Here is a 19,889-nt window from a genome sequence, read left to right as displayed (position 1 = left end):
CCCAGTTATACACTTTTGCCAAATGTTTGGATATTCATAGGGCTCGAATATCTTCATTACTAAGAGGCACGATATCTGGCAATCCTACCGTTTTGTTTCTAGATTAACATGACTTCTTGAATATGTTGGTCATACCGTTCTGTTTGAAACTAGACATGTACAGGTGCATTCGCTTCCACTTTTCCCTCTTCTCACTATAGCATTTAGATCGACAACCTCATTGCTCTTCTCATTAATTTCCTTATTAATTTTCCTAATTTTTCTCATTAATTTCCTCCCTAAAAAAGCTGGCATTTGCCATCTGGTTTTTCAACCTGGAAGGTCTCCAGGAAGGTCTCCAGGTTTATCCTACTTCTTCAAATCCTTCCTCCCCTTTCTCTCCTTTTATATATTGTACATATAAATTTAGTTTGAAACAGGAGAGTATTTTGCATGGAGATAGTGTGAATGTGGGTTGATTATGTCGTGCTGGGTTTCCGAGGCTATGATCGTTGCATTATATTAACAATCGTCATTTTTCATAAGTCCAATGGGAAGCGGAGGTCTGTTCTAGTCTCTTGAGGTTCATTCCATCTGTCACTTGGAAATTTCTAGACGCAATCCACATTCACTGGGGTTGTAAAATTTCAAAGGGATAAGAGCCACTGGTTTTACTTACACATTGACTGTTTTAACAACCGGAGGTGTAAGAGTCTGTGGAGACTACTGCAGATTGCCTCATTGCTCGATTGTTTATCCCGCTTGAAATTTCTAGCTCCTCCGGAATGTGATTTAAAGGCAGTTGAGCGGAGAATTCAACAGAGATGGATTATCGTAGAGGACAATCTCAACAAGTCCTTGCCTTGATACTCTGAGGAGAAGCAAATAATCTGTTGCAGCATCAATATTGCTTCCCCACCACTGGCCCTGCTTCTTCTTCTTCTTCTTTTTTTTTTTTTTTAATAAAAAAGCAGTACTTAAAAGTGATGAAACATAAGTGTTTTTCTTCCCTCGGTACTGGGAGCACGTAAAGGATATACTGCCCAGAAATCGTACATCTAGCGACGTGTTCTACAAAATTCTTCCACCTGTTCCCACGCATGCTGGAAAAAAAACAGGTTTATGGTACCAGTGTTTGTGCGCCCCAGATTTGAAACGGACTTAAATTTCCATCGGTTGCAGATGGGTAAATAAATTATGGTACTTGAGCCAGTCAAAGAGAACGACGTGCTTCTGTGTGTACTGATGGGGAGATCTCTAAAGCATATTGATAAATGAGAGGGAAGAAAGAATTGTAAGGTGATACGAGCGGAACGATCTCGTTTATGTTTTTAAAAACTGTGTTTATATATGGGGGAGGAGGAGTGTGTGGGAAGGAGGGAGGAAAGAAGAGACAGGGAAATAGAGGGCAAAGGAGGGCAGATTTGGGGAGTTGTATCCAAGGAAGGATGGGTGGTGAAAAAAGGACTTTCTTTTCACTATATTTCTTAAATCGTTTACTGTGAAAAATATTTTTGTAAATGAAGAACCATAAGCATATGCAGTAAAACCTTGGTTTGCGGGCATAATTGATTCTGGAAACATGTTTGCAATCCAAAGGACCTGTGTATCAAAGCGAATTTCCCCATAAGAAATAATGGAAGCTCAGATGATTCGTTCCACAGCCCCAAAATATTCACATAAAACTGATCACAATACTGTGATATGATACAGAACCATAAAGAAAATACAAAATATAAAGAAAAATAAACAAATTAACCTGCACTTATCTTTGAAAACCTTCGTGGCTGGTGTGAGGGAGACGAGAGGAGGCTTATGGTGTAGGATGACTTTCACTATTAGTAACGGAATTACTGCTACCCATTAGCTCAATGGAATCCTTTTCTTCTCATGCAACTTGTAACAAGAAACCTTTCCAACGACCTAGAATGAAGCAAAGCTTATTCCTCGCCTTCGTCTTGTATGGAAAAGCAAAGGACTGTCTGTAGGTGCTTTGAAGTGACAAAAATACACTTGTGCCCATTGTGGGCACCTTCCAACGTCCTGAAAAATCACTGATTTCTGCCAAACACCGCAGCCTGAGACTGAGCATCCGAGCATGGGAGATGACCACCCACAATCCCGCAGTGAGAGAGAGAGAAGAACCATTGGCTCAGTTGTGATCATGTGCCATTCAAGGTCATGTACTACTCGTATTGCAAGACATCGCTCGTTTATCAAGTTAAAACCTATTAGAAATGTTTGCTCGTCTTGCGGAACCTCGCAGAACGAGTTACTCGCGATCTGGTAATTTTACTGTATGTGTGTGTGCGCACACATGCACAAAATAAAGTTACTTTTAACAGATTCTTCCAATCTGGCCATTCCGTAGGGAGAGCAGTCCACCCAAGATCAAGATGTCTGTTTGAAGTTCATTGATGTCAGGGAAGCATGGGATGGATCCTGGGCTTAGCGTACATCGTATGGATAGGGAGGCTAAGAGAATACACAAAGCGGGGTGCTGGAGAGCCAGCTTCCGGTTAACTATGGCACAGACCCCAGTGCTGGCTGGGAAGAAGAACTCACCAGAGCACTTAGACTGGAACCACCCCGTTGTTAGGGTCAGTCTCTGGGCTTCGTTGGAATTTACTGCCAAGGATCAGTGAGCTCTTCACCAGGCTCTGCATTTCTAAAGCATTTGCTTAAATGGGCGCAGACTTCAGAACAAGAGGTTGGAGTGTAAAGCCTAGATTTTCCTTCGTTTACAAGCCAGAGCAAGGACAGGTGTGGGGTTTTTTTTTGTTTGTTTTTGCTTTATTTATTTTGAGAGGGAGAGCGAGAGCACGAGCAGGGGAGGGGCAGAGAAAGGGAGAGAGAGAGGGAGAGAGATTGAGAATCCCACAGAGCCCGATGCGGGGCTCGAACTCACGGACCTGTGAGATCATGACGTGGGCGGAAATCAGGTGTCAGACACTCAACCGACTGAGCTACCCAGGCGCCCCAGGATAGGTGTCTTTTAAGATGTAGGTTGTTATTGTTATTTAACATGTTGTGAGGCCAGCAGGTTGGAAGACAGCTGCCATTGAAAATATGGTTTGCTACACTCAGCCCAAGAGAAAGGGCCGTGTGATGGGGGGCCTTGCGGAGAGGCACCGGGGTGGGTCAGGAGGCAGAAAGAGTGGGAGAAAAATGTGGGCAAGAGACTTTGGTGTATTTCCCACAGGAAAGAATGGTCAGTGTAATAAGCAAGCTTACCTGGCTGGTTTGAATAATTTCAGCAGGCTCTGGGGCACAGGGACCATCTCCAGTTGTCTGGTACCAGGGCCTGGGGTGATTAGGGCAGGGGGAAGTGGCCTGTGTAGTAAGAGCCCCCTAAAGGAGGTAGTTGGGGGTGTGAGCTCTGGGTTGGTTGGTTTGCACGTGGAAGGTATGTTCACACAGGCTAGTCAGGTACTGTCTGTAGGAGTTGGCTAGTCCTGGAAGAGATAGTCTCTCCAGAATCAGCAGGACCCCAAGAGTTATCTGAAAGTAATGTAGCATTGTGTGTGGAGCATATTCAAATAGAAGGGAAGGGGGGAAGGAGGGAAGGGAGGAAGGAAGAAAGGGGAGGGAAGGGAAGGAAAGGAAAGGAGAAAGGAAAGGGAACGAAGGAAGGAAAGGAAGGAAGGGAAGGGGAGGAAAGAAGGAAAGGAAAAGAGGGAAGGGAAGAGGGGAAGGGGGGAAGGGAGGAAGGGAGGAAGGAAGAGAGGGGAGGGAAGGGAAGGAAAGGAAAGGAGGAAGGAAGGGAAGGGGAGGAAAGAAGGGAAGGGAAGAGGGGAAGGGAGGAAGGAAGAAAGGAGAGGGAAGGAAAGGAAAGGAAAGGAGGAAGGAAAGGGAAGGAGGAAGGAAAGGGAAGGAAAGGAAGGAAGGAAAGGAAAGAAGGGAAGGGAAGAGGGGAAGGGAGGAAGGAAGAAAGGGGAGGGAAGGGAAGGAAAGGAAAGGAGAAAGGAAAGGGAACGAAGGAAGGAAAGGAAGGAAGGGAAGGGGAGGAAAGAAGGAAAGGAAAAGAGGGAAGGGAAGGGAAGAGGGGAAGGGAGGAAGGAAGAGAGGGGAGGGAAGGGAAGGAAAGGAAAGGAGGAAGGAAGGAAAGGAAAGGAGGAAGGAAAGGGAAGGAAAGGAAGGAAGGGAAGGAAAGAGGAGAAGGGAGGAAGGAAGAAAGGAGAGGGAAGGGAAGGAAAGGAAAGGAGGAAGGAAAGGGAAGGAGGAAGGAAAGGGAAGGAAAGGAAAGCAGGGAAGGGAAGAGGGGAAGGGAGGAAGGAAGAAAGGGGAGGGAAGGGAAGGAAAGGAAGGAAGGGAAGGAAAGGAAGGGGAGGAAAGGAAGGAAGGGAAGGGGAGGAAAGGAAGGAAGGGAAGGGAGGAAGGAAGAAAGGGAAGGGAAGGAAAGGAGGAAGGAAAGGGAAGGAGGAAGGAAAGGAAGGAAGGGAAGGGAAGGAGAGAAGGAAAGGAAGATACAGAAAGTAAAAGGACATGATTAATAGATGGTGATAAGGATGCAAGCGTTGTGCCTTTCAAGGTTTTCTGCATCTTTGCTATTAAGGCTGAATTTGCTGGCAGGCTTTGGAAGTCTTTCTTGGATATGCTACCCTTTGATGACGGTTTTGCGGGAGCCATTTGGGGTAAATTTTGGCACAGTAATTGCGAAGTCCCTCTTCTCTTCCTTTCAGGCAAGAAGGGTACTGGAAAGTTCTTTCTGTGTATTTGGATCTCCTCAACTGATTCTTTGTTGGTAACTTCCGCCCTATCCCCCTTCAGGCTGTGTCTCTGGTTGGGCACAGAATTTTAGCCCAGGTGTCCCTGTGTTGGTTTTGCATGTTCACTGGCTCATGCGATTTTGTGTTTGATGTTTCACTTGCCACAGGACCACCTCGAAAGCCTGTTATGGTGTGGTCCACTTACCGCCCAGAAAAGTGGTTCTTTTCTAAAGATCCATGGAGTTGCATTGCCGCTATCTGAGCTGAATTTTCATTTGGGGGGGGGGGGGGGGGTTGGACTTAGATGCCTGCTTTTTCTATTTTGGTTCTGCTGGTTAGAGCTTTAGAAAAATGCTCTTAAAAGTTTACCTTGACATTTTTTTATGAGATTTTTTTTTTAACGTTTTTTATTTATTTTTGAGACAGAGGGAGACAGAGCATGAACGGGGGAGGGGCAGAGAGAGAGGGAGGCACAGAATCGGAAACAGGCTCCAGGCTCTGAGCCATCAGCCCAGAGCCTGACGCGGGGCTCGAACTCACGGACCACGAGATCGTGACCTGAGCCGAAGTCGGACGCTTAACCGACTGAGCCACCCAGGCGCCCCTACCTTGACATTTTTTTAATGTTTATTTATTTTTGAGAGACAGAGAGAGACAGTGTGAGCTGCGGAGGGGCAGAGGGAGAGGGAGACACAGAATCCGAAGCAGGCTCCAGGCTCTGAGCTGTCAGCACAGAGCCCAAAGTGGGGCTCAAACCCACGACCCACGTGATCATGACCTCAGCCGAAGTCTCATGACCTTAACCGACTGAGCCACCCAGGCACCCCCTGAGCAAGTTAATTTTACTGGGACTCAGGTCCCCCTGAAAAGTGGGACCTACTTCAGAGGATTGTGGTGGGGATTAATTCAAATAACATGACCCGCCGCCCTTCTCAAAATGATCTTGGTATCCCCTGTGGGCACGGTGTCCTGTCCTGGGAAATGGACAGACCCAAAGGATGAATAAGCCACCTCTTGCCAGAATGTCAATTAAACCTGGAAACTGGCTGGGGAGGGGAGGGGGATGTATTGTTTAAATACGAGCAGATCTGTTCCATGAGCTCCACCTTAGTTCTTAAGGACAGACTCAGTGTAGTCAAGAAATGGCACCTTTGGGGGACAGCCAGCTTCAGTCCTGCCCTCGGAGCCCCTGGCATTACTGCTTTGCCATTAGGAGCATCTCTGTGGAAGAGTGTGAGCAGCACTGAAAAGAGTCCACCATAGTCCATGCCAGTATAGCTCAGTCTCAGTTAACCTCCCATCCTTGTTTTAGAAAGTATCCGGGTACGTTTCCCCGGCATGTCCTTGATATCACCTCTTGGGCATGGCCAACATTGGGATCGCCGTCTTCCCTACCAACCTGCTTCTCATCCTGTGTACCCCCCACCCGAGCGATCAACAGCAGCGTCCATTCAGCGATGCACGTCAGGAACCAAGCAGTCGCCCCGGACCCCTCTCTTTCCTTCCTGTCCTCAGCTTGATGCCGAGGCAACGTTGCCCCCTTCCTGTGACTTGAATGCACCCTTTGCCTGCATCTCCGTCACCAGCGTTTTGGTGCAAGTGACCGTCATCTCCTGCCTTAGACGAGGTGATCCCCTACAACTGGCCTCCCTCCAACCTGCTTCCCACATTGACGTGGGCATTGATCTTTCAGATACCCAACTCTGACCGTTTATTCCCATTGCCCTTAGAATAACATGGTCCTTGAGGCCCTGCGTGGCCCAGCACCCCCGCCCCCCGCCATCCCTCTGTCTGCATCTCGAGTCCTCTACCTGGTGCTGGTGGCTGTAGTAACATGGGTTGCTTTCTCTCCACCAATGGTGGCATGATTCCTCCATCGGGGGGGCCAGTGCCCAGCTTGCTGTATGTCTGGAGTGTTCCCCTCAGCCCCTACGTGACTGCCCTTTGCCAAGATAACATTTGTTCACCTCTCAAATTCAGCCTGTGGGTCTCTTCCTCAGAAAAGCCTTTTCTCATGGCCCAGTGAGGGAGGCTATCGACCACACGTCGGGCAGAACGTGTCCCTTTCTTTAAACAGGACTTCCCTCAGTTTGTAACCCTACATTAGGTGATACTATCTGATGACCGTCTGAACCACGTCTTAGTCTGCCAACTCTGTGAAAGGAAGGACCGTCCCTTCGCTCACCATCGTCTCCAGCCCCTGGCAGAGCGCCTTTCGCCACGGGCAGGGGTCTGTCGTCCGTGAATGAGCACGCGTGACAGCCGAGGTCCGCGTGGTTGGCCTGGGAGCACCCACATTCTACGGAAAGTGCCACCGCAGTTCACCAAGCCCATCTCTTTGCCCACCGTGCTGCAGATACTTCCTTTAATGCTGGGCGTCAGGTCCTTCCGCTGGGAAAAGCCCCCGGGAAGCCTCATTTTGTTTCAAAGAAATCTGTTCAATTTGTGGCTCAGTATAGGACGGGCCAAGCACCCCTTTCTGCGTGCCTCCCGCACGGCTTCACATCACCCAGAGGATCTTTTCACAAAGTCCTTGCTTAAAAACCCTGCTTCACGTGGCCTATCCAGTCTTTTCCCACTGCACCACTAGCAAATCTTGGCTTAAAAGCAGGCGGAACTTCCCAACCTAGCCGCCCGCAGTTGTCTCTTCCTTCTCTGGAGGTTCCTCTTGGGCACAGAGAACGTCTCTGTACCCTCCTGCCACCTCATCATGCCATCCGATATGAGTCCTAAAACTCCAGCCCCCAAAACAAGCTCTCCTCCGGTGACTCCTTCACCCACCTTTGTGGCGTGACCTTCGTAACAGCCCTCCTGCCCTCACTTCGGGGGGTATATATTTCTACGTTTCCATGTTATCATTAACCTGTTCTCAGTAAGCTATACGCGAGTGCAGTCTAACCTGGTGTTTTTTCTCTTGTCTCATATCCCTGAATTCACTAGACGTGAAGAGAACGTTAGAATATTTTTAAAAGAGTAAGTCCCCAAATCTATAAAAAAGGGATTTTCAACCTTGATATGACCCAATAACCCAGTGAGCTTTTTATTCCAATATAGGTCTTCAGGTCCTACCCTGGACCTATTAAATCGGAGAAGCTGGGGCTGAGGTGTCAGTGTTTTCTCAGAGAGGCAAAGTGACTTGACCAAGGTCACACAGCTCGTAGGTGACAGCATCACAGTCCCCGTTTCCTTGCTTGCTTTCTAGCGTTTCCTCATATTCTTCGGACTAAATTCTACTGAACTCTGTGTAATTAATCTGTATCTAAATTTGCATAAAAGTTTCCTTATTTTATAACTTCCCCCCCCATAACTGTGTGTCCAAAGGATGTGGAGAGTCTCAAGGTGACAAAAGCAAACAAAATAACGTCTCACCTCCTTTACCCACTGTTCACCCAGAAACAGGGATGCCAGCTGCTGGGGGGGCGGGGGGGGGGGCTCTCTCGCTCGCTTCCGTGGGCTCTCCTGACCTGCCCAGCCTGGCCTTGAGCCACAAGCCTGCCCTTTGGGCGGCCACTCACTCTTCCACTCCTGGGCTGTGTTTTCACTCGAATTGCCCTCTGTCATGCCCACTGAATCTGAGAGAAACGCTCCCTCTTCGCTCCTCCAGCCCCACCTGCCTGAGTGTTTGGCTCAGATGAGCAGCTGAGTCACGGTAGATGTGCATTTCATAACTGGGCAGCTCACAGGTCGCTTGCCTGCTTGGGTTTGGAGCCTAAGACAGGAGAGTGATGGGCATCTGTACCGTGGGGGTGGGGGTGGAGTCCCCCTACCACCTGCCTCCATTTCAACCCAGAGAGTTTGCAGGAGATATTTTCAAACTTTTTTTTTTTTAGTAGCTGGGAAGGAAAAGAAAAAATCCTCAGTGACATCTATATAATCTACATAATTTAAAAAAAAAAAGAGAAGAAGGAAGGAAAGGAAGGAAGGAAGGAAAGGAGGGAAGGAAAGGAATGGAAGGAAGGAAGAGGAAAGGAAAGGAAACGAGGGAGGGAGGGAGGGAGGGAGGGAGGAAGGAAGGAAGGAAGGAAGGAAGGAAGGAAGGAAGGAAGGAAGGAAGGAAGGAAGGAAGGAAGGAAGGAAGGAAGGAAAAGCAATCCCACCTACGAGGAACGGCCCGAGTCAGGGAGATACGCTGTGACACACAAGTTGAGCCGACCTTGGAGGTAGCATTCCTGGCTTTGAATCCTGGCTCCTCTTCTCAGGAGTCTTGCGGCTCTGACGAGTTGTTGAATTTCTCTGTGCTACAGATTACAACGCCGTAAAGTGGGGTGAAATGAAATGAAATACAAGTGCCTACCCCTTAAGTAGTTTGAAGCTTGCTTTGAAGATTAAACGAAATAATCTGAGTGAAATGCTTGTTCTCCTGTCAAAACATGTTAACAGGTCTCAGTAACTGACATTAATAAAACAGTAACTTACAGAAGCTTCTCCGGATGTTACTTTTTAATACATATTAACATTTGATTCCTCTGAAAAAGTCTTTGTTACTGACCCACACTTGCTTCTCTGTGTTTTTGCTTGTAGCCCTGGAAAGGAAAATATCAATGAGGCAAAGCAGAGAGGAGCTTATAAAACGAGGGGTTCTGAAGGAAATCTATGATAAAGGTAAGGGGGACTGGTCCCCTCCACAGGGCCCAGAAAGCCACGTGTGGAATCTGTGTGCGTGTTTCTCGGAATTGGGTTCCGTTTTCTGCATCACTTTGTCAGGATTTGAACCTCTCACACCCCCGACAGTTCTGGAGAGAAAAGAGAATTTTGCAGACCACTCCAAAGCTCTCAGTATTATATCAGCAGAGAGAAATCAAGCTCCCTTTTTCACACCATTGGAACTAAACCACGGGATGCTGTGAAAAAATGATGTGGCTGCAGGAATGATGCGGGTTACTGGTTGGGAGCCTGTGGGTGTTCGAATACACACAGCTGGGGTGAAGTTAATTGCGGAGGCTCTTTCGGGCACTAGGGGTTCCCAAGACAAATGTTAAAAACCTACAGGCATCTAGAATTTCCTTAACAGATTTTTTTTTTTTTTACTGACAGTCTGTCTTGCCACAATAAAAGAAGTCAAAGTGGCAAAAATTAGAAAATACGGCCGCACACCTAAGATATTTCAAATGATAATATTGACAGTAATACAGATGCTCTGTGAATGTATCCACAGGTGTTTGCCAGTGAATACTATGTGTCTTTTGCTTATTGAATGACTGTCTTTAAATATAAATGTATGCAGTGGTTTTATATTAGGTATTCTTTATTTTTATTTTTTAACAGATTTGCTTTTTTTTTTTTTAATTTGTTAATGCTTATTTTTGAGAGAAAGAGAGACACAGAATGCATGTGGGGGAGGGGCAGAGAGAGAGGGAGACGCAGAATAGGAAGCAGGCTCCGGGCTCTGAGCTGTCAGCACAGAGCCCGACGCGGGGCTCGAACTCACGGACCGCGAGGTCATGACCTGAGCTGAAGTTGGATGCTTCACCGACTGAGCCACCCAGGCGCCCCAAAGAGCTTTGCTGTTTTTAATTAGGTTTCTCTCCTTCTCCATCCCCCCGCCTACTCTCTCTCCCCTCCCCTCCCCTCCTGTCCTCTCCTTCCTTTGCCTCTTTCCCTTCCACTCTCCCCGTTAAGACTCTTGGTGAAATGACAAACTGTCATCGTCCAGTCTTGATACAGGAATCACCAGTAATTGTTTCAAGTCTTATCACTGTTTGAAGCTGGTGTTAAACGGTGGGCCAGATTATTAACGCACATATTCTCCTCTAAAAAGGGATTCTGGGGCGCCTGGGTGGCTCAGTCGGTTAAGCGTCTGACTTCGGCTCAGGTCATGATCTCGCGGTCCGTGAGTTCGAGCCCTGCGTCGGGCTCCGTGCTGACAGCTCAGAGCCTGGAGCCCGCTTTGGATTCTGTGTCTCCCTCTCTCTCTGCCCCTCTCCCACTTACGCACGCACGCTCTCTCAAGAATAAAGAACAAAAAAAATTTTTTTAATGCCTGCTCAGATCCAGTTAAATGACCCCTTCCCCTCCCTCCTACCTTCCCGCAGCCCTTCTCTCTCTTCCTGTTAACCTTCAGGAATACTCAACAGAATATATTTAACTGTACTGCTTATTGTTCCCATCACACCCGATAACTGGGTTAGGGTAAGCATTGCCCAAGAAACTTCTGACGTAACCAAAGACGCCATGGGTCGTTGCAGCCAAAGCCTCGTTTTCTAGAGACAGAAATGGTGGTGTTGAGGCCGGGGCCTCAGATGGTTTTCCCGTTTGCTTCGTTGTGGGTGCTCAGTAGCGGGTAGTGGAGGAAAGGACCGGTTTAGCCTCCACTTGTCGGCACAGCTTCCCCACTCGTTTGTCTGTGCATTGTCACTGTCTGTGCTCCTCTGTTTAGTTGTTGGCTGCCTTTCCTTGCTAGCGTGGATGCTCCAGGAGAACACGGACCTCAGAGGCTTACCGCCAGGCCCCCCAGCCTCCGATAGTGCTTGAGAGAGACAAGGCTCGCAAACGTATTTATCGCTTGGATGAAGGGAAGAGGAGAAGAAGAGAGGGACTAAAACTAGAAATCCGGTTGCACACAGAACACGCACAAGCTTGTATCTGCTCTGGGTTTTTTCCGATGGGAAGCATCCATTTGTGTCACCGCGGACGTTAATCTTGTTACCTCGTGTCGTATCAGCTGTGAGGGACGTGGGCCCTGTCGTCAGATTGCTGGTCCCACTCCAGTTCCACTCCTGACCAGCTGTGCAACCTCAGTCGCACTGCTTACCTTCTCTGGGCTTCTGTCTGAATTGGACGAAGACCGCGGGGATGATGTCGTGTCAGCGAGGATTACGGAAGATGGCACCTGGACGTTGGTTTGCGAGGGCTGCCGTGACAGAGCGGCCCAGACTGAGTGGCTTACGCAACAGAGATGTGCTTTCTCACGGACCTGGAGACTGGAAGTCTGAGATCGTGACGTCAGCAGGACTGATTTCTGGAGTGGTCTCTCTGCTTGGCTTGCGGATGACTGCCTTCGCATATGGCCCTTCCTCTTGCTCACACGCTCCTGGTGTCCCTTCCTCTTCACAGAAGGACGCCAGCCCTGTTGGATTAGGGCCCCACCCTTGTGACCTCATTTAACCTTCATTATCTCCTTAAAGGCCCTTTCTCCAAATACAGTCACATTGACCGCTCGGGCTTTGGCATGAATTTCGGAGGTGGGGGAGGGGATCCAGTCCAGTCCATAACAACCTGTAGAATAAGCTGTCATCCCATAAATGCTCAAGAAGTGTTAGCGTACCATCATGAGGGGTCGTCATCATCCTTTATAGGTTCTGAGACCCTTTACATGCCGCACCCTCAGTCGGCAGGCGCAAGGGTTAGGAAGGAACATCCCTGCCCCCTCTTACCTAGAGGTGCAGGGTCCACCAACCCCTCCTACGGTGTGGGACCACTGACACGAGACCGCCCGGCCCCTCTCTCACGCCTCCGCTGAGGGTTTCCTGTCCTCCTCCCCTCTCCAGGACATCAGTCACCTTGCGGTAGCTGGGAGCCCGGTGGGTAGAACGCATAAGACTCTATCGCCGCGACCCGAGGGAACAGCAAGTGGCAAAGGGACTTTACTCGTTTTCCAAGTCGTGTGTTTCCAAGAGGCGTTTCCTGGACTTGGAGCAAGCATTCCATGTTGCCTGGCTGGTGACGCCTCGTGCCGCCTTCCTGTGTTAGCTCACGGCACTCGCGGGTCACCTGGCAGCGCGATGGGGTCCTCTGGGGAGGCACGGGCCCCGACAGCGGCCTGTTGGTTTGTAAATGACCGTGTCAGCCCATCGGGCCGTGCAGAGCCCACGAGGGCCGGCTTCTGTCCACACCGCGGCTACTGTCTGTCCGCGTGAGCTTGCTGATAACGGAGAGCCGTTTGTCCTTAGTTAGGTCGCTTTCCTCTTCCACCTTCTTTACGCTATTGATTTTTGCTTAATAATACCCCACTTGTCCGTAGAAAGTGTAAACGTAACCCGTGGGGACGTGAGATTTATCAAGACGCGGGCAGGGCAGACTCAGAATCGATGAGGTTTTATTACCCTTGACGGTTCTCCTCAGAATCCTTTGCATTTTGCTTAGCGGGTTAAAAATCCCAAACTGGTGCATAAGAAGTCAAATCCGGCAAAACGAGAGCTGGGGTGGAAGAAGGAAAAGTATCTCAAATGCCTGCAGGAGTGAGGTCAGGAATCCTTCATTTAATTTTTTTTTTTAATCTTTATTTATTTTTGAGAGAGAGAGAGAGAGAGAGAGAGACAGAGTGTGAGCAGGAGGAGGGGCAGAGAGAGGGAGACCCAGAATCTGAAGCAGGATCCAGGCTCTGGGCTGTCAGTACAGAGCCCGACGCAGGGCTCGAACTCACAAACCGTGAGATCGTGACCTGAGCCCAAACCAAGAGCCAGATACTTAACCAACTAAGCCCCCCAGGTGTCCCTACGTAGAAAGTTGTTTGGTTGTTTTTGTTTGGTTGGTTTTTTTTTTTTTTTTTTTAGTGTTTTTTATTTATTTTTGGAAGACTGCAAGCGGGGGAAGGGCAGAGCGTCTGAAGCGGGCTCTGTGCTGACAACAGCAAACCCGACATGGGGCCGGGACTCACGAACCGTGAGGTCATGACCTCAGCCGAAGTCCGGCGCTCAACCAACTGAACCACCCAGGCGCCCCCGACCTAAAAGTTTAAAATCAGAGAAAATGGTTTATTCTCTGGGTATATGGAGGCCACGTGAGAAAGCAGGACACTTGAAAAACTACATAAAAAGAGAATTTTTAGTTGTTAACCACGGTGTGGTAGGGATGTGAAATCATACATTCTTTTTCTCCCATTTTCCAAAATTTCCACAATATGGATGCAGCAGGTTGAGGGGGAACACAAGGTAAGCAATTAGAGGAGCCATTACCATTCCACTCATGGTGGAAAGTAATCTATAGTTTGATAGCTCATTTTTTTAAATGTTTATTTATTCTCGGGAGACAGAGAGAGCATGCGTGAGCATGGGAGGGGCAGAGAGAGGGACACAGAATCCAAAACAGGCTCCAGGCTCCAGGCTCCGAGCTGTCAGCACAGAGCCCGACGCGGGGCTCGAACTCAACATCCATGAGATCATGACCTGAGCCGAGGTCAGATACTTAACCGACTGAGCCACCCAGGCGCCCGTGATCGCCCATTTTTTAACTCTGTTTACCAACCTTGCGGCCTGTCTGTTTGAATCAGGAACTAAGGGTTCTCTTAGACTCCCTGGAACACCCCTTGGTTTATTCAACAAATTGGCACTGAGGGCCCCCTCCGTGCCACGTGGTCTCCCAGACCTTGAGCTACAGCGATCACCAAAACAGCAAAATCCTAACCTTCTCAGAGTTTATGTTCTACAAAAAGAAATAGGAAGTAATTAAATACGCATAGGGTATATCGTCAAGCAGTTGCAAGCTGTATGAAGAAAAACGAAGCGGCAGGGTAAAAAGATAAAGTCGTAAGTAGAGCCATGATTTAGACAAGTGCAGTCATGGAGGACTTCTGGAGGAGGTGATAGTGACACAGAGAAATTAAGTGCTCTGTGGCTGAAACCCACATTGGCCCTCCTGTCCTACTTCCACAAAACTGTAAATGGACTCAGTATGTTACTTTTAAAGCCTCTGTAGGGCATTTGCCTCTCTTGGTTTTCTGTAAATCAGAGCACATCGTCCCCTGCCCAGAGCCTGCCGTGGCTCTCCATTTCACTAGGAGATATTCCAAATCCCTGCGACAGCGTGCAAAGCCCTCTGCGATTTGCCCTCCAGCCCCTAAGTTTGCTTCAACTCCCTGGCCGTACCGCCTCATAACTACCTCTCGGTGACACATCTCTAGGCTCGCTTTCTAGCCCTCGAGGTTGACATTAGCCACTCCCTTTCCTGGAACCCTCTTCCCCCAGATAGCCATCCACATAGCTCCCCTCTTTTCAGGTCTTTGCTTAGATGTCACCTTCTCCTCGAAGCTCACCCTGCACCAACCAGATTTTACATGGCCACCTCCTTCCCTAGGTCCTGCGTCTCCTGCCCCTGCTCTGCTGTTTTCTGTCTTTTGTTAGTTTCTGTCTCTTACCACCTTCAAACGGGCTCTAGAAGTAAGTTATTTATTGTGTTACCCTTTTTGCCATCTGTCTCTTCTCACTGAAATGGAAGTTCCACCAGGCGGGGCATCGGGTCTTGTCTGGTTTGTTCATGGATGGAGCCTGAGAGCCTCCAACAGCACCTGGCACGTAGCTGATGTTCAGTAAACGTGTGTTGGGAGAACAGTACGTGCCAACCAGAAGCTGGCTCTCCAGGTTCACACCACTTGCTTTATTCGCTGTTGCTGGTGAACCTCCCAGTTCTCTGATCCCCCTTGTTTATTCAGCTTTATGGTCCATGAAACTTTATGGCCAGTTATTTAAATAGGCAAGAACAGATTATGTATATTTATGTAGATGGGTGCTAAATACTCCACTTTCATATAGTGGCTTTTTAAAAAAACTTTTAACATTGATTTATTTTTGAGAGTGAGAGAGAGAGAGAGAACGCAAATGGGGAAGGGGCAGAGAGAGAGAGGGAGACACAGGATCTGAAACAGACTCCAGGCTCTGAGCTGTCAGCACAGAGCCAGGCGTGGGGCTCGAACTCCCAAAATGTGAGATCATGACCTGAGCCGAAGTCGGACACTTAACTGACTGAGCCACCCAGGTGCCCCGGCATATAGTGGCTTTTAAGTGTTAAGGAGAAACATATCCTGACAACGGTGAACGGTTTGGCCATTAGTAAAATGGTGATGATATTTCTCTGACTTAGGAAGGCTCTCAGGAGGTCACCTGGTGTCCCTAGTGTTACTTTTCCAAAATAAAAATGAAGCAGGGGAAGCCACTTATTACCTTGTGGAACGGCACGCGGCCAGTGGGCGTGCACTCTTAAAACCCCCGCTAAGACTGTGTGTCCTCCGTTTGGAATTTACAGGAACACCGAAAAAACTTTGTTGTAACATGTTGCCAGTTGGTAGTCAGACGATCTGAGTAAGTGGTGCTGTTAGCGCCATTGAAAATAATCTCTGCAAAGAAACATAATGCGGGATTTAAAGGATGTTAGGGTCGGGACACCTGGGTGGCTCAGTCGGTTAAGCATCCACCTTCAGCTCAGGTCATGACCTCACAGTTTAGGAGTTCGAGCCCCCGCGCCGGGTGCTGTGCTGACAGCTTAGAGACTGGAGCCTGCTGTGGAGTCTGTGTTTCCTTCTCTCTGTGTCCCTCCCCCACGCTCGCTCGCTCTCTCTCTCAAAAAAAAAAAATTAAAGAATGTTAGGGTTAATAGTGGCGACTGTAGTGGATTTTCCCCGAGACCTCAGTCCTCCCTCAGGGTGACCCTCTCCATACAGGGTGGGCGTGGGATTTATATGGCAGTTGTCAGGGGGGCAAGACAGGGAAGGGAGACCACCTCCCTGCTGTGGCATGATACATCGCGCCTGCATGGGACACACATCCACACCCTAAGGGGGAACAGGACACCAGAATGTGCAAGCAGGTAGCTCAGACCACGGCAGCTCTCCTGGGAGTCTCCACGGAGATCCCGCCGAGACCCCGGGAAGGAGAGGGCCCCCCAAGGAGAGGAAGGAAGAACGGGGCGGGGTGGGGGGGGGGCACGTCAGCAGAACGGACTGGGAGCATCTCTACTGCCCACTGTGTGCTGGGAATTAGAGATAACATTTCCCAGCACATAACAGAGTGCCCCGAAGTGTGCTCTCTTCCTTCACTGAGTGAGAGCGACATCGTGGAAGGTGTCATTTTTCATTATAAGCACAAAGAGAAGCTCCCTGAAATGGACAACTCTTTTATGCAAGAGGCTGCGTTTTCCCTTGTCTGGCATTCCAGAGAGAGAGAGACAGAGAAGCCTGATATTTACATTAAAAGGTCCTCGTATTTTAAAAATAAAAATAAAAATTCTCCAGCGGATCAGAGGAGACCAAACTGTACTAGGCTCAGCCCTTCTTAAGTCCCGTGTTTCTCTGTAACCCGGGCGCGTATGCTTCCCAAGTCGGAGTTTGTGGGAACTGCTTTTCACAGCCTCTGCCAGGCGCCATTAATGGGTCACATCCTGAGATGTTCCCATGCCTCTTGTGGAAGTGGCATCTTCCGAAAGCTGTGTGTAGAGTAGCGGTGTGGAAATCAAAGGAGGGTTTACCTTCAGTATCAGCGACATGTAATTGCCCTCCTAGCACCTCCGACCCCAGTACAGAGGAGTTTGCCCTAGCAGTTGGAAAGTGGTTTGAACAATAAAGAGAATGCGCAGAAGTTGTGATCAAAATTCTCTTAAGTAATAAGGTTCTTTCAAAAAAAAAAAAAAAATAGTCACCATCCCAAGCCAGAAAACTACGGAAATTATTATTACAGCCATGAGCAACCATCCCCAGTACATGTACTCCTCTCTCGTGTGCTTGTTGATCACCTGTTACGTTGCAGGTGCCATTCTGGGCACCAGGAATACTAAGGAGGGACAAGCCAGACTCCCCTGGCTGACAGAACCCACAGTCCTGGGAGTAGCGTTCAGGCACTCAGCAGTCAGGGCAAGTACAGGATGTCTGGGGGCAAGGGAAGCATCACCCACCCACGTCTGGAGACTTAGGGAGGGCATCTTGGAAGGAGGGGTATCGCAGAGGAAACCTGCAGTGTGATGAGATTTATCCTAGGGAAGCTGGATGGGTAAGGGGAATGTCAGAAGGGGAGGAACTAGCCCCCGAGGAGACACCGAGCTGGGGAAAAGGGAGGGAGACAGAGTGTGTGTCCAGCACGTCTGTAAGATGAGGGGGAGTTGGGGCAGATCGTGCAGACAGGAAAATGATATTCATTGTTTGTGCTTTATCCTGAGAGCAGTGAGGGGCTTTGGAAGGGTTTGCTGCATGATCGGATTTGCAGCCTCATCGCTCTGCCTATAGGGAACCAGAACTTGGAGGGAGCCCAAGACATGAGTCAGGGTGGCCAGATAGTGACTGTCGCCGGGATCCAGTGACCTGATTGCGGGGGTGGGCAGAAATGGGGGTGGCTGGGGGAGAGGACAGATTGAAGAATTAGAGGAGATGGAATCAGGAGGGTCCTGATTTCGGAGAGTGAAGGAGAGGGGGTAACCGTGGCAGCTACTCAGGATTCTGCGTTGGACAGAATCTGCGAGCAGATACAGGGACCATTCGCTGAGCTGGGGACCCAAGACCCAGTGAGCTTAAGACACAGAATATTGCCGTGGTTTGACCACACTGGGTGTGAGATACCCAAATGTCTAAATAGACTACTAAATATACAGATTGGAAAGCTCACGAGAGAGATCTGGGTTGGAAATGCAGGTTTGGAATAGTCGTATAAATAAATGGTCGTTAAGTCATGTGAGTTGACGATGGCTCTGGAAGAAGTTGGAGTAGGGGGACATAACTGGTCCTGATAGAAAACCCCATGGAACCCCAACATTAAATCATCTAGGAGTAAAGCAAAAATGGCCTGGGGTTAAGAAAGACCCTCAAAGACTGAGAAGTGGACAGAAAAATAGGAAGTAAAACCAGAAATGTGTATCAGTATGGAAGCCAAGACAAGGGGCAGTGGTTTGAGGGAAAATGGTCTGAAGTGTCGAATACAGACACGCCCACTAAGATAGAGTCCAAGAAGTGTCCGTTTGATTATTTTTATGCTGTTTAATTGTAGGCTTTTAAATGACCTGTGAAGCCAACGCGCGACCAACAGAGTGAACGTTAAAATGCTTCTGTTTTCCGTTAACAAAAACTTAAGGAGGGTGAAGCAGTAAGCAAAATCAGACCAACGGTCTTTGTTTGTTTTGTCCTCTGTGGTATTCCTAATGCCTTGAGCAATGCTTGGCATTTCTTGGTGCTTATTTAATACTTTTTGCATGAATGAGTTGAGTGAGTGAATGAATCTCCCATTATAAAGCCCAGTAGTAGGACAGCTCTGAGGCTGGTTAATTCAGCAGTTCAATAACATGGCTAAGGGATGCCATCATCAGGCTGGACGCTTTGTGGTAACAACATGGCTGCACTAATTCCAGCATCACATAGAGACACAGCGTCCGGAGGAAAGAGTGAGTGAATCAAGGGGCACCTGGGTGGCTCGGTTGGTTAAGCGTCCGACTCTTGGTTTCGGCTCAGGTCACGACATCATGGTTCTTGAGTTTGTGGCCTGTATTGAGCTCCATGCTGCCTGCATGGAAACTGCTTTAGGTTCTCTCTCTCCCTCTCTGCCCCTCCTCAACTCACTCACTCACTCACTCTCTTTCTCTCTCTCTCAAAATAAGTAAACAAAATTTAAGAAAAAAGAAAAGAAAGCCCTTCCTGATTTGCCCAGGACTTGCGTAGATGTAGACAAGTAAGCATTCAACCTCGATCCCCATGTAAATATCTGCAAACCAGCAACACTCAGCTGGGAGATCCACACCCAGGATCCCGGTCCCCGCTCTCTATTCTTCTGGGCAAACAAGGCACAGGGAAACTTTTCATCTCCCAGGACTCTGCTTTCAGAATGCAACCCCAGGACCCTGACTGTTCCATCCCCTCCGGCAACCCTCCGTTTGTTCTCTGTGTTGAAGAGTCTCTTATGGTTTGCCTCCCTCTGTTCTTATCTTATTTTTCCTTCCCTTCCCCTCTGTTCATCTGTTTTTTTCTCAAATTCCACATGAGTGAAATCCTATGATACCAGTCTTTCTCTGACTTATTTCACTTAGCACAATCCCCTCTCGTTCCATCCACATTGTTGCAAATGGCAGGATTTCATTCTTTTTCATCACTGAGTAGTGCTCCATTCTCTCTCTCTCTCTCTCTCTCTCTCTCTCTCTCTCTTTCATTTGGGCTCTTTCCATGCTTTGGCTGTTATTGATAGCACTGCTATAAACATTGGGGTGCATGGGCCCCTCCAAATCAGAATTTTTGTATCCTTTGGATAAATGCCTAGTAGTGCCATTGCTGGGTTGTAGGGTAGTTCTATTTTCAGTTTTTTGAGGAACCTCCATACTGTTCTCCAGAGCGGCTGCACCAGCTTACATTCCCACCAGCAGTGCAAGAGGATTCCCCTTTCTCCGCATCCTCGCCCAAATGTCTTGTTTTCTGTGTTGTTGGTTTTAGCCGTTCTGACTGGTGTGAGGTGGTATCTCATTGTGGTTTTGATTTGGATTTCCCTGATGATGAGTGATATTGAGCATCTTTTCATGGGTTGTCAG

General features: G+C 48.6%; 1 protein-coding gene across 8 annotated transcripts in view; it reads left to right on the top strand.

Moving 5' to 3' along the window:
- The window catches only part of PHACTR1 (phosphatase and actin regulator 1), a 565,269-nt gene that overhangs the window by 446,727 nt on the left and 98,653 nt on the right, over positions 1 to 19,889 (top strand). For all 8 annotated transcript variants that reach the window (XM_058732981.1, XM_058732982.1, XM_058732978.1 and 5 more), the window contains one exon: positions 9,210 to 9,290. In XM_058732981.1, the coding sequence (XP_058588964.1) occupies positions 9,210 to 9,290 (81 nt within the window). The remainder of the gene's footprint in view (positions 1 to 9,209; positions 9,291 to 19,889) is intronic.

The sequence above is a fragment of the Neofelis nebulosa genome, chromosome 6 (assembly GCF_028018385.1).
Source record: "Neofelis nebulosa isolate mNeoNeb1 chromosome 6, mNeoNeb1.pri, whole genome shotgun sequence".
Lineage (NCBI taxonomy): Eukaryota > Metazoa > Chordata > Mammalia > Carnivora > Felidae > Neofelis > Neofelis nebulosa.
Note: the sequence above shows the minus strand (reverse complement) of the source record. Positions and strands in the feature narration are given on the sequence as shown.